General features: G+C 36.9%; 1 protein-coding gene across 2 annotated transcripts in view; it reads left to right on the top strand.

Moving 5' to 3' along the window:
- Positions 1-13814, top strand: part of LOC145674534 (uncharacterized) — a 123109-nt gene that overhangs the window by 88483 nt on the left and 20812 nt on the right. For both annotated transcript variants that reach the window (XM_081744690.1, XM_081744691.1), the window contains exon 5: positions 5674-6171. In XM_081744690.1, the coding sequence (XP_081600816.1) occupies positions 5694-6171 (478 nt within the window). In that variant the 5' untranslated portion in view covers positions 5674-5693. The remainder of the gene's footprint in view (positions 1-5673; positions 6172-13814) is intronic.

Below are 13814 nucleotides of genomic sequence, written 5' to 3'. Positions count from 1 at the left end.
TAAGTAGTGTAGTCACTTAAGAATAACCAACTATGATATCTCTTCTGGTTTTCTAGCGACAAAATAGCACCTTCTTGAAGAGTTCCACGTCAATATATGTGTATTTGAAGAAGAGCATTCGTGGTAGTATTGAATCAAATTTCACAGCAGTTGTTTTCGTGTTATGAAAGCTAACATCGGATATTACAACACCACTCTGTAATATTTTACTATTCAACTGTTGGTGCCTGCTCTATTACCATACCAGATATCATCGGTAAGTGGCATTGCTTCTTCTCTCACTCAAAATGCCACTGAGGACGTATTCATGAATTTAGAATATCTGCTGCAGAAAACAGGGGACCTATGTCGAATGATTGTGGTTCACATGGTAGATGACATATGGCAATAGAATACTAGAAATTAAAAAAAAAATGTTTAAGATTTGAGGCATAGCTTCCTCTCTCACTAGATCACTCAATTGTAGAATGACATACATTCTACGCGAATAGCTTTAAAAAGGAAATTGTTTACCTCCTGAGAATTTATCATGTTTTCAAATAATGAAAATTTATAGCTATTGTGGGCTTGTTTTAGGGTACGAGACAGCTGTAAGTTCCCCACAGTTACAGCTGTAAATATGATTCATGTTACTGAGGAGAATAGCATTTATAATGCCAGACGTAATGTTTCTTTGAAATGTAAGATCATAAGAACTCAAGCAAACTCTTTTACTTTCAGTTTCAGATACAATCGGAAAGTCATTTCACTCTGTCATTAGCAGGTGAAAGAAAATTTTGAACAAAGTCGGAGAAAAAATACTATCTTGAAAGTATATTTTAAAACTATCGTTTTTTGTTAATCTTGAACGACTGATTAAATGAGCTAGCCTAATTAGGATGTACGGACTCGGGATCTGAACCCAAGATCTTAGGATTGAAGAAAGCAACACAAACTGTTTACTTTACACTCTTTTAACCTTGTCTTTTCTTCTTCTTAATTAAAAATGGAGGAAACATTTGATAGAACTACTAGTACGACTTATGTATCAACTACGAGGTTAATAATAGAAAATTTGCAAATGAACTAAGCTTTAAATTAAAATGGATTATTTCTTTCGAAAGGAATAATAATATATAACTAACTTATACAACAAACTGCAATGTTCTGTAGTTAGACTCTAAATAATGCATGTAGAATTTCAACCCTTCACATTTTTAATGTAAAAAGAATGCCTTATAAAATATTTGCAAAGTTCTTGTTACTCTCTTCTTTAAGCCTTTAAATGTTTCAGTTTACAATAAGTGCAAAGTTCCTCGGTACAGGATGTGGCCTCGGAATAAAGAATATTTCTCTTAGCCCACAGCGGCTTCAGACGGGATTCGGTATACCCCGTATCTCATAGTAGCACTGGGAATAGGTACGTATTAAATAATGTCTCCATCGTTCATAGCAGCCTCAGAGGATTTTCTTTTAAAGAGAATTACACCCCGTAGCTCATAGCAGCCACGGGAGTAGATATTAAAGGAAGTCTCCGTAGCCCATTGCTGCCTCGGGAGACATTGATAACTTTTTGGTCCCGTTGTCCTCTTTTATAGCCACCCTTCTGCAGGGAGGATCTGTAGAGGGGTTGTCGGCTTTCTTCGTAGTTCTCCGAGTTCTCTTCGTTTCTTCCTGGAGGTCTAGTCTTCTCCTTGTCGTCTGCCACTGTTTGTTTATAATATTGTAAAAGTGAAATAAAAATGAAATCTTTAAGTTTTACGTCCCACGATTATGCCGGTTAGGCTAAAGGAGACAGACGGTGATTGTGAGAGATGAGTGAAATGGTGGAATGAAGAAAGTGGGAGGAAACGGGAGAACCCCGAGAAAACCCACGAGCACGGTGTTTGTCCACCACAAAGTTCACTTGGCGGGGGCTGGGATCGAACCCGGGACCCCAAGCACCAGAGGTGAACGCTCTACCACTGAGCCACCGCGTCCCCCAATATTGTAAAAGTGTTTGTATTGAAAACATGTGACTTGCAGTATGTGTGGGGATATGAATTCTTACAATACATTTGAGAAACATGGTTGTGACGGTGTTAATAGAAAGTGCACAATTGACCAATATAACTTCTCGTTATCCGTGAAACTTTTCAATCTTAAAATTCTTTGCTAAGCACTTTCATATTTGAAAGATTTATGAATAAGTGGTGTGATTCTGCCTTGTTCTTTTTTATACAGGGTGCAGAAAAATTTCCCGGAATGGTCCAATATCTCGCGAAGTATAAAGATCAGCAAAACAAAAATAACACGTATTATTTTTTAAAAAAAATCTATCCAACGATACCAAACGCAACCTCCTATACCCACTCCCTTCGGGGGTACGGGAGGTAACTTTAAAATTTTAAATGGAAACACCTATTTCTTATTGCATTTTTGGATTCTCCAGAAAAGGTGACAGTAATTTGATCCAAAATTCAAAACAATGTCTTCGCAGATGGCGTTTGAATCGACACACAATAAAAGATGGTGCAGCAAAACGTAATGAAAATGCGAACTGTCAGTAACGTGCTTTGTGTCCGTACGGTTAGTGTACTGGCTGACGGAGTCAGAGGTTGTGAATTCGATCCGTGTTCAAGGCAATTTTCTCTCTTTCATTTCCCCAAATAAAGTCTATATGTTTTAACTTCAATTAATACTTTTTTGAAATTACATAGATTTAAAATTTCGATGATTGTTTTGCAAACTAGCTTTATGAAGTAGTTCTTAGTAATAGGGTTACTTACAACAAAAATAAACCATTTTTGTCGCCATTTGTATTTTCTTGCAAATATGTACAAGTACATTATTTTTTGTCGAAGTTAAAATGTATGAATTCATTAGCTGGGTGTAAAAAATCACATAAAATGTTAATCTGCACGGGAATCGAACTCACGACCGCTGGTTCTATAGTTCAGTACGCTAACCGCATGGCCACAGAGTACGAGGCCGAGAGACCTTATTTTCTTAACATTTTGCATTTATTTGTGTGTGTGTGTGTGATCCGTGAAGGCACTGTTTTCAATTTTGGGCCAAATCACTGTCACTTTTTCTGGAGAATCGAAATGTGCAATAAGAAATTGGGGTTTCCATTTAAAATTTTAATATCACTCCCGTACCCCCTAAGAGGGTGCGGATAGGGGGTTGTGTTTAGTATCATTGCATAGCTTTTTCAAAACTATTGAACACGTGTTATTTTTGTTTTACTGATCTTTATACTTCGCGAGATATTGAACCGTTCCGGGACTTTTCCTCACCCTGTATATCGGGTGCGTCAAAAAAATGTTTACACACTTTGAACCGTCATGAAAAAATTATGTTCCTTTCTACAAGGTTCAGTTACTGGAAATGGAAAGCTTAAAGTCCAGTTTGAAACATAAATGCACTTTCTCACGCAAATATGATTACTGTTCAAAATAGCGGCCTTCAGCATCAATACTTTTCTGAGTACGAGTCACCACTGATTCCGTACATCGTACCAACGTGTCCAAAGGGATTTCTGCAAACTCCGCTTGAATCTCATTCCAAAGTGTGTCTATATTAAGTGGTTTACGTTTGTATACCTCATCTCTGAACCGCAGCAACATTCTCAAACTTCCAGTACTACTTAATTACTTGCTTCCGAGTTTCAAAGTTCAAACGTACGTCCACCATTTTGCAGTTACTTCTTTGCCACTGAGTTGAGCAGCTAGAGCAACAATTCTGCTGCCATCTTTTGAAGAAAGATAACATTATTTTCTTCCAGAAATTGAACCTTGTAGCACTGGAAATACGGTTTCTATGACGGTTCAAAGTGTGTATACATTTTTCTGACGCACCCGAAATTGTGTATAAAGAACAATTCAGATTAGAAAAGAAAATGGTTGTAAACCAGACATTTCATACAGTGCAGCCGTAGATTATATATCTTTTCAACTGGATTGGTATCAAACATGCAATATTATTTACAATTTTATTTAGTAAAGTACAATTTTACTTGATATCCTGCAACGTTACTTATCAGAAACAGCTCAAATAGCCATCAGCAATGTACCACCCCGCGCCTTTCTTGTATTATCTAAAAATTTCTTCAGATATCCATCTTCTTTTGGTTAATGATCACCAGATTAAAAAGAAGAATAAGCACTGTAGGAAATGACACTATTTCAGCCAGTTGAGGAAATAGACAGTTGAAATAACCCTATTTCGAGACCTAGAGCAGGAGAAAATATGATTATTATCCTGATTATTATTGTTATTTCAATTTTGTTTTTCTGCCGGATCAGAGAGGCAAAGGGGTTTATGGTGTTTAGTTTCACTTTGGTTAACCCGTGCTTGTGGGTTTTCTCGGGGTTCTCCCGTTTCCTCCCACTTTCTTCATTCCACCATTTTATTCATTTCTCATCATCACCGTCTCCTTTAGCCTCACCGGCATAACCGTGGGACGTAAAACTAAAGATTCCATTTTTTTATTTCACTTTGGTTAACGTTTGTTATAATTAACTGAGTTCGTTCTGACCAGCCAATCAGCGTTAGAGATCCTGTTATATTTAGATGCAACTCTCTTTTGTTTTTACAGTGTATGGTGAAGCCAATGTGTTCAGTTAGTTGGCGAAACTCTTAGTCTCGGTTCAGACGAGCAGAAAAGTCTGTTGCGGACCCGCGCGAGCCGGAAATTCATTGGTTCTTATCATTCATACCACACGAGCAGACTCTCCGCGCGACTCTGCTGCGGACCCGCAGTGGGGAAAAATTGAGTTGGGGGGACTGCTGGCTCGCAGCGAGTCCGCACAGGTGTAGTGGGTCGGCAAACCATTGCTGGCAATGAGTCAAGCCACACGAGCAGACTTTCCCGCTCCCGCAGAAACAGAAATCGAAGAACGGGATGTAGAACTATTCATTAACGAAATACAAAAATATTCCGAGATATGATATTCAAAGTGTGAAAAATATAGACAGAAATAAAAAGCTAGAGGCATGGAACAAGATGTGTGAGACCGTAGGCCTATGTGAGAAATTTGATGAAAGAACAAAGAAAAAAACTGTATTGATATGTATTATTATTACTTTCTAATGTGAGAATCTAATATTCTCATGCGGAATATTTCGAAACGCTCAGATAAGTTTCTAATTTTTAATTTAAAGTTGCCAAGCTATGCCAAAAATTGTAATTAGTCACGCGGTAATTAAACCACGCTAGTGAACGCTAATGACAACTGACAATGTCTATGAATAGGTATCCGAATTTCTTACTTTCTGCATTCATACAAACGTTAGTTAGTTAACATAATTAGCTTGTATTTAATGTAACAGGTAACATTTGAATTGGTGGTATCTGAAGTCTTATGATAGTACCTTCTGCTGTAATTTTAACACTTAACTTATTATCGTTAAGAGTTCATCAAACTAAGTGCTGATCATGCGAAAATAACTTCTCTTTGTCATTGCGTAAATCAATAAACATGGATGACAACCGTAGCTGAAAATAGAATAATCTGTTTTCTATTTTGGACTGAAACGCCCGCCCGAGTTCGTTGCGAGCCCGCTCGCCTGAACCGAGTTACACAGTTATAATTTAAAAAAAAAAGAAATAAAAGTAAACTTTATTTTATTCAGTGATTTGTTTTCTAGTTCAAATCAGTTTTAGATATGAATTCTATGTAAACAATTCTTAGTGATATGTTTCTTTTGCAGAACTTGGTCTACATTGGAGTATGTCCAATCCCTCTGAAACAAAAGATAGTACAACAGACAATGGACTCCAACAATCTGACTCAAGAGGAAATTCTCGATCGTCTGGCTGTTTTGTATCAAATTCTAATGGAAATGGAGCGCATGGATCAAATGTTGGTGCGAATCAAAGCGCTAGAGGAGACGATCGCAGCAATGGAGCTATTGCACGAAATCCTCAGCAGAGTGGAACAGGTGACGGACCAGAATCAATGAATCGCAGAAATTATATGGCAATTCAACAAAATCTTGTCCAATCATTTGAGAGAAGGAACCGCGAGCAGCGAGCTCAGTTTCCGATGATTCCTGAGCCACTGCTGGGGAACCCTGAAACAACAGCTCCAGAGAAGGATGATGGTGCCTCGGGGGGAGTTAAGAGAAAGCAAATCAGTGGAGAACCGAGCAATGTTGATCCTAGGAAGCCTTGGTTAAGCGATTTCCCAGGAGCTGCAATCGCTCAAAGTAAGTTAGTTCATTCCGTCAAAAATACGTGTTAACCTTTAAATAGACGTGTCATGTTTCGTAACGTAAGTAGACGCGTGTGGTATCAGACACACCTATTAAATATTTTGTATTTCTTAGTTGCCAATTACATTTTTGATAATATATTTTTCAAGGGTAATCCTTAACCCTCGGACTAACAACGGGGAAGGGGGGGTACTTCGTGCCCACCACAGTTTTTTTTTTTTTTTTTTTGCAATTACTATTCTAATTGTTTCTTTAAAATTGTAAGAAAATATACTATTGCTCAACATGTTTAGCTAAAACGTATGTCTTACGGTGGTTCAAATTAAACGTTAGTGTGTCTCCTATAACTTGCTATTTTGGGAACCGGTCAAAACTCCCACAGCCAAAACCCCCACACTCAAGAAATGTCAAAACGCCCACACAAACGGTCATAACCCCCACACAAATGGACACATCTCCCAAACGCATGAATGGTCAAAACCCCCACACTCAAGAAATGTCAAAACGCCCACACGATCGGTCATAACCCCCACACAAATGAACAAATCTCCCAAATACACGAACGGTCATAACCCCCACAGCCAAAACTCCCACACTGGTAGACGGTCATAACCTCCAACGGTCATAACTCCCACACAAATGGACAAAACAGCCACACATAGCAACGGTCACAATCCCCACATAAATGGACAAAACCCCCACACAAATGGACAAAACTCCCACATGCAGAAATAGTCACAACTGCCACATAAATGGATAAAACCCCCATACTCATGTATTGCCCTTGTACTTTTTAATAACATTTTTTATTCCACTTAAACTGATGTTGCAACTATTCTTCTTGGGCGTCATAAAGAGCCGCAACAAAGACGTGAAATGACGATCATTTCAGAGTGTGGGGGATTTGTCCGATTTTGTGGGGTTTTTGTCCATTTATGTGGGGATTATGACCGTTGCTATGTGTGGCTGTTTTGTCCATTTGTATGGGGGTTATGACCGATTGTGTGGGTGTTTTGACATTTCTTGAGTGTGGGGGTTTTGGCTGTGGGGGTTTTGACCTAGACCCGCTATTTTAAGTTGGTAGGCAGAAAGTTGGTAAGAGATGTTACTGACATTTAGAGGTGTCACTCCTAGATGGCAGCATAATAAATAGATTTTTCCCACCTTTTCTGAATTTAGCGGTTAGTCATCCTATGTACTGTTCACTTCAGTCACTGTATTAGTGTGTCTCATAAATTTGCTATTTTAACTTGATGGGCACAAAGTATACCCCCCCCCCTTGTTGGTAGATGTGACTGATATTTAGAATTGCCACTCCTAGATGGCAGCATAATAAATAGCTGTTAGTCTTATCCTGTGTATTGTTATCTTCAGTCTCTGTAGATTTTTGTGAGAGTTTCTAATCTGTTTCTTTTGCGAGATATATTTAATCGTAACAGGTGGGCACAAAATGACACCCTCCTGGTAGTCCGCGTTGCCAAAAGTACCTAGGTAGTGTGAGGGTTCAAGCATTTTCCCTTGATCGAATGGTTAACGGCACTTAACATTTTAATAGCTTGCATTCCGAAAATTAATGTGTACCAAAGACACAACATTTGGGTTATTTTCAATGTTTAGTTAATGCAGATAACATAAACATAACATACAAGAAAATGTTGTTAAATTGGAAATACAAAACTGAGATAATTATTAACTCTAAATGTACGGATGAGTTTTCAAGGTAGTCAAAACTCGTAAAATTGTATACCTGGGTGTGATTTTTTACATGTTAATTTTACAGAAATTTCAATTATCGGATGGCGAGAATATCTCAAAATTTTTCAGTTTTACAGTTAGATTAATTTTCTTTTTTTATAGTAAAAGCCTAATATGCTACATTTAATAAAGCAGAGTCTTTAAAACTCGACATTCGGTAGCCCGGCAGTCCGGATAACTCGGCCAACTCTGGCAGGGCGAAAAAGAAAAAAGTGAAATCTTTGAGTTTTACGTCCCACGTTTATGCCAAAGGAGACGGTGAAGACAAGTAATGAATGAAATGGTGGAATCATGATAGTGGTAGGGAACGGGAGAACCCCGAGAGAACCCACGCACACGGCGTTTCTCCACCACAAACTTCACCTGGCGGGGGCTGGGATCGAACCCGGGACCCTAAGCACCAGAGGTGAACGCTCTACCACTGAGCCACCGCGGCCCCGCTGAGCAAAAAAGATCTGCGCGCAGACTCGTTAAACACCCATGTGCGTGTGTCCCCGCTTTTCGTGTCACATTTCCACTCCTCCACCACGTGTTTGTCCGGTGCCGTCCCTTAAGCCACATTGTCACGTTAGAAGAACTTGTAGCTGTCATGAAAAAAAAATCTTGAAACCCTACCATATTTCACCGTGTGCACATAGTCTTGAAAGGGTATTAAAACATTTTTTCCATCTTGCAAGGAGTTGAACGATGCGCAACTTTCTGGGACGTCTTGCTTGCTACCTGCTATCGCCTTCCCACTGACATAAAAGAAAAAAGCAGTTTTGCCGCTTCTGAAGCAACGGATTCTTTTGAACAGTGCGCCAAAATACACGTTTTTAATGAAGAGGTTCATTGTTTGTTCACTACAGTGCAGTGCTGTATGTGTGGAGAAACCTTTCTTGCCTTCAAGAAGTTGTAACATGTAAAGAGTAAATAAAAATAACGGGTTGAAAGTTTTTTTTTTTTTTATGACAACTACAACATTCATTTAACGTGGCAATGTGACTTTATATATAGTAAAGGCTCTATGCCTTCATTAAGTACGTACATTCCCTTTCTTTAAGGGTAATTGGGCAGTTTATTCTCTGTTGTATTCTGAAGCAACCAATACATACAAAAACAGGGAGGAAACACTCGTACTTATTCTTCTTTAATCCCGATTCCCGATAATCCGGCATTTTCACAAACTTGGTTACCCTTCGATCTACGTTAGGCCGAGCTTTCGGGACTCTGTGATACACATTATTATTATTATTATTATTATTATTATTATTATTATTATTATTATTATTATTATTATTATTATTTGCATGCAGAATATTGCATGCATATTTGGTATGCAGAATCGATACGTATAAAAATAGCTGAGAAACAAGACCCATACTCTGTAGTACTATTTACCTGTACATATATATATATATATATATATATATATATATATATATATATATATATATATATATATATATTAAGATAGAAACATATTATGTGGCATCGAGAAATCTACATTTTTACCATCTCTATTCAAAACATTGTGATATCTTGTAATTCTTACTAGTGGGGAGTTTTGACGTAAAATTGAATTTGATTTTTTCAGATATAACATTTGTCTAGTTCGAAATTATTTCTCATTAGGGATTATTCCATTTCGGGACCAAGTACCTGGGAAAAACCTATATATCGTCTGAAAGCTCTTGTCATGAGAAGTACGAAACCGTTTCCAAATCACGATCAAACCCGCAGCCTGGCCCTATGTATGGCCAGTTTGTAGGTGTCTGTGACCCTATGCATGGCATATTCGACAACAGTAAAAATGAATATTACGATTCATCACGCGGAAGCGTCAGAGCCCATCATGTTCCTTATTGGTTCATTGCTAGAACGTGATTTGGACAAGAGTTTGATAATATCACTTTGCATCCAGACGTACCCATTTGGTCAGTGTTGCCAACGAATTTAAATACAATGTGGCAGATCGTTTTTGAATCACCGGATGTATATCCATGAAACGTGGCATAAACACCATTGCTCACTAGAGAAAATATTTTGTGGACATATACCTCTCCCAAAGAGCCCAGTTTATCAGTGTTGCCAACCAAGTGTAAAAGTGAGAAGTTGTAAAACAGGTTCCGTACGATAAAACATTTGTACACCAAGCTTGGCAGAAACATCACACAACACTATAGCAAAAAAGTTGTTGAGTGTGACCATACGTTGTCAGTGTTGCCAATAAGTGATAACATCACAATGTTGAAGATGAAGTGCGTACCATTGAACGGATATATATAAATGTGACAGAGCAGCATTGGCCAATGAAAAACATAGTGTGAGTGTCCCCGTCTCCCAAGCATCCCAGTGTAGCAGTATTGCCAACCAATACGAACATTCAAGATTTTCACATTAAGTCTACAGCATTAATGACGGGCATAATTAGACTGTAACGCATACTAGGTTTGTAGTATGTTAGTATGAACCTACAAGCACCCATGTGTTCAGTTATGTCCGCCAATGCAGTAGACATCATGTGAAAATCTTGAATGATTGTATTGGTTGGCAACACTGATAAACTGGGCTCTTTGGGAGAGGAATACGTCCACAATATATATTCTCTAGTGACGAATGATGTTTATGCCACGTTTCATGGACATACATCTGGTGGTACAAAAACGATCTGCTACATTGTATTTACAATTCGTTGGAAACACTGACTAATGGGTACGTCTGGATGCAAAGTGATATCAAACTCTTGCCCGAATCACGTTCTAGCAATGAGTCAGAAAGGAACATGATTTTTTTCAGACGTTTTCGCGTGATGCATCGTAACATTCATTTTAACTTTTGTCGAATATGCCATACATAGGGTCACGAACACCTACACCTTATAGGATCAGGTTGCGGATTTGCCCGTGATTTGAAAACGGTTTCGTACTTCTCATGGCAAGAGCTTTCATACGATATATAGAGTTTCCGGAATGGAATCATCTCTAGTCAGTATTAAATCTCAATTGCTGTAACCATTCTTCGTTATCAAATATTTCATTTACCACTTCGAACAAACAAACAAACAAACAAAAACTCTGGTCTGTAATTTTCCTTCTAGCAATTAAGTTATCACATTTAAACTCCTTAATCAGACATCTATACGAAATATATTCTTTATACGAGGACGTTTTGTGCTTCTCGTAATACAGATGCCGTAAGAACTTATTTTGAACTCTCTCGATTTTCTGGACACGACATTCGTAAAAGGGATTCCATAGTACAGAAGCATACTCCAACTTACTTTTAATAAGCATATTAAATAATGTTATTAAAGTTCTGTAGCTTATTAGATCTTCCGAACCCCTCAGTAAAAAAAAAAAAAAAAAAAAAATCTGAGTGATTCATTAATGCATTTTTGTATAAGTTATGTATCTTTTATTTCGGTATTCCAGGGAAGTACCACAAACAGTTTTCATGTGAGACAAACTTTTTTTTTGCTTGTTTTAAAGGATATTACTGTAAACTATTCCACTTTCGTCATGCGTTCATCTCATATTTGTATTGGCCAGACTCCTTGGCCAAAATATAGTCCCCATATAAGCATCCAGATTCCCCAGAATCAAGAGCATATTGAAGAGTCTTTGAACACAAATTTGTTCTTTCTGGATCAAAAGATCCAATATATTTCAGGCGAACATTTTTTGTAGACCTTATATCTGGAGAACTACATATAGTGTAGTCAAACCTAAACCATCACTTAACTCAGTATGATGTGCTCATTCTAAAAAAAAAAAAAAAAAAAAAAAAAAAGTTTAGCAGCCGTTCACAAATTTTGTGGCCCCTGCCCCAAAAAACTAATTATTGGCCAAGATCGTAATCTTCTGATGCATTTCTTTGATCATTGCTAAAATTCTTGTTCATACGAAGAATTTCTCCATATTAATTAAGTGGGCCTTTTTTGAACCTATAATCTCATATTTTAGGTACTTGCATTTGAATACAAACTTGAAATTTGGTATGCTTGTATGTTTTCGTTGGCGCTACCTAAATGAATCAGTAAAAATAAAAAAAATAAAAATAAAAATAAAAATTTAATGTTGTCCATGTTATTTATATGGGACACATTTTACACCCCAAAATTATTGGGCTCTTACTGTAAGACTACATTGATGAAATTTAGCATGATTATTGTGTTTTGAGACTAACCGACAGAAGAATGCCAAAGTGAATATTTTTAGTTTTAGGAGTCTAAAAGGGAGATGATGAAATTCTCCATTCTAAGTGCTGTTTATTTTGGCCATATAGCATCATATTTTAGGTACTTCGAATTGGAATGCAAACTTGAAATTTGGTATGCTTGTACGTTTTTGTTAGTGTTATCTAAATAAATCAATAAAAGTAAAAATTTCCGGCTTTAGTATGGTTTTATAGGGAAATAAAAAAGTTTCTCATGTTATTTATATGAGACATTTTCTACACTCCGAATTGTTTAGGCATTTCTAGCAGAACTAGAATGTCGAAATTCGACGTGATTTTAGCCTTCCTTGACTAACCCACAAGAAAATTGAGTATTTTTTTAATTTTTAAGGGGTCTAAATAGGGATGAAGCAAATCCGAAGTTATTTAAATATGAGTTTTTTGGGGGGATGAAAAATCTTATCTTTTAGATAGTTGAAATATGAAAACAAACTTAAATTTGTTAGGATTGTGGATTTCAGACGTGCGAGTAAGTAGGCCAAACAAAGGTGGGGATCTGGTGGCGGAGTTCCCAGCCAGTCAAAAGCTAGTCTACATATATAAAATTGAAAGTGATAACGTTTGTGACTTAATATCTCTTAAACCATTAGTCCGACCTCGATCAAAGTTTCAACATAGATGAGGTTTGGGATTATAATGCTTTTTTTTTATATTCTAACATTGACGGTGCAATGTAGGGAACGGAAAAGGGTAGATATACCTGTATATAGAAACAAATAAAACTTAATAACTCTTGACTCACTCAACCGATCTTGATCAAATTTTCAAGATGAATGAGGCTCGGACATGGATTTTTTTTTATCATTTCGCTTTGATGGTAGATCATAGAGGAGGGAAATATATATATATATATATATAAATAAATAAAATTTAATAACTCTTTAAAAGATCGATCTCGATCAAATTTTCAGCATGAATGAGGTTCGGGCGTGGAAAGCTTTCTGTCATTTCATTTTGAACGTGCATCTTAGGGGAAAGGTAATAGGAGATATTTACAAATTGTAGAAAATGACCGACATTAGTGTAGAATTGATAGTTTTGGGGATTCTAAGTTGTTTGGTGACACTTTTGGTGCCCCCAAAATGAAACGTATCTTCCTCGTGCGAAGAACAGACATTCTGCTAGTATAACAATATAAATAAAGAGAAATTTTAATATTATAGAATTTGGTACTCCCTCCTTAGGACCAGAATTTTCAAAAACAGTGAAAGAAGTATTAGTTTATTTTTATTTAAGAGTTTTTAGACCCTATTTCAAAGCCCCAACTTAAGCAGATCTCCACATTCTGTACCTTATGGAAAAATAAACAAAAATTTCAATATCTTGAAATTGTCACTTTTCAACCCCTTAGGAGAGAAATTTTTGGAAACGGCGAAACTTGTTTTCCTTTATTTTTATTTAAGAATTTTCATGCCAAACTTCAAATCTTCAACCTAAGCGAATCCTCACACTGGCCGCTTTCTCAATAAAGAAAGGGACATTTGGATATTATAAAACTGACCCATCGTAACTCACCCTGAATAACTGTTCACACTTAAGTTGTCCAATTGAAGTTTGTATTTTCTTCTACAGGTAAAGGTAGAATTAAGTTAGTTATAAATCCTTTGAATTCCTTTAGTAATTTAATACATGCTTCTGTCAATATTGTTAGAAAATATATAACT

This window comes from Thermobia domestica, chromosome 17, assembly GCF_964235325.1.
Source record: "Thermobia domestica chromosome 17, izTheDome1.hap1.1, whole genome shotgun sequence".
Taxonomy (NCBI): Eukaryota; Metazoa; Arthropoda; class Insecta; order Zygentoma; family Lepismatidae; genus Thermobia; species Thermobia domestica.
This window is presented reverse-complemented; position numbering and strand designations above follow the sequence as displayed.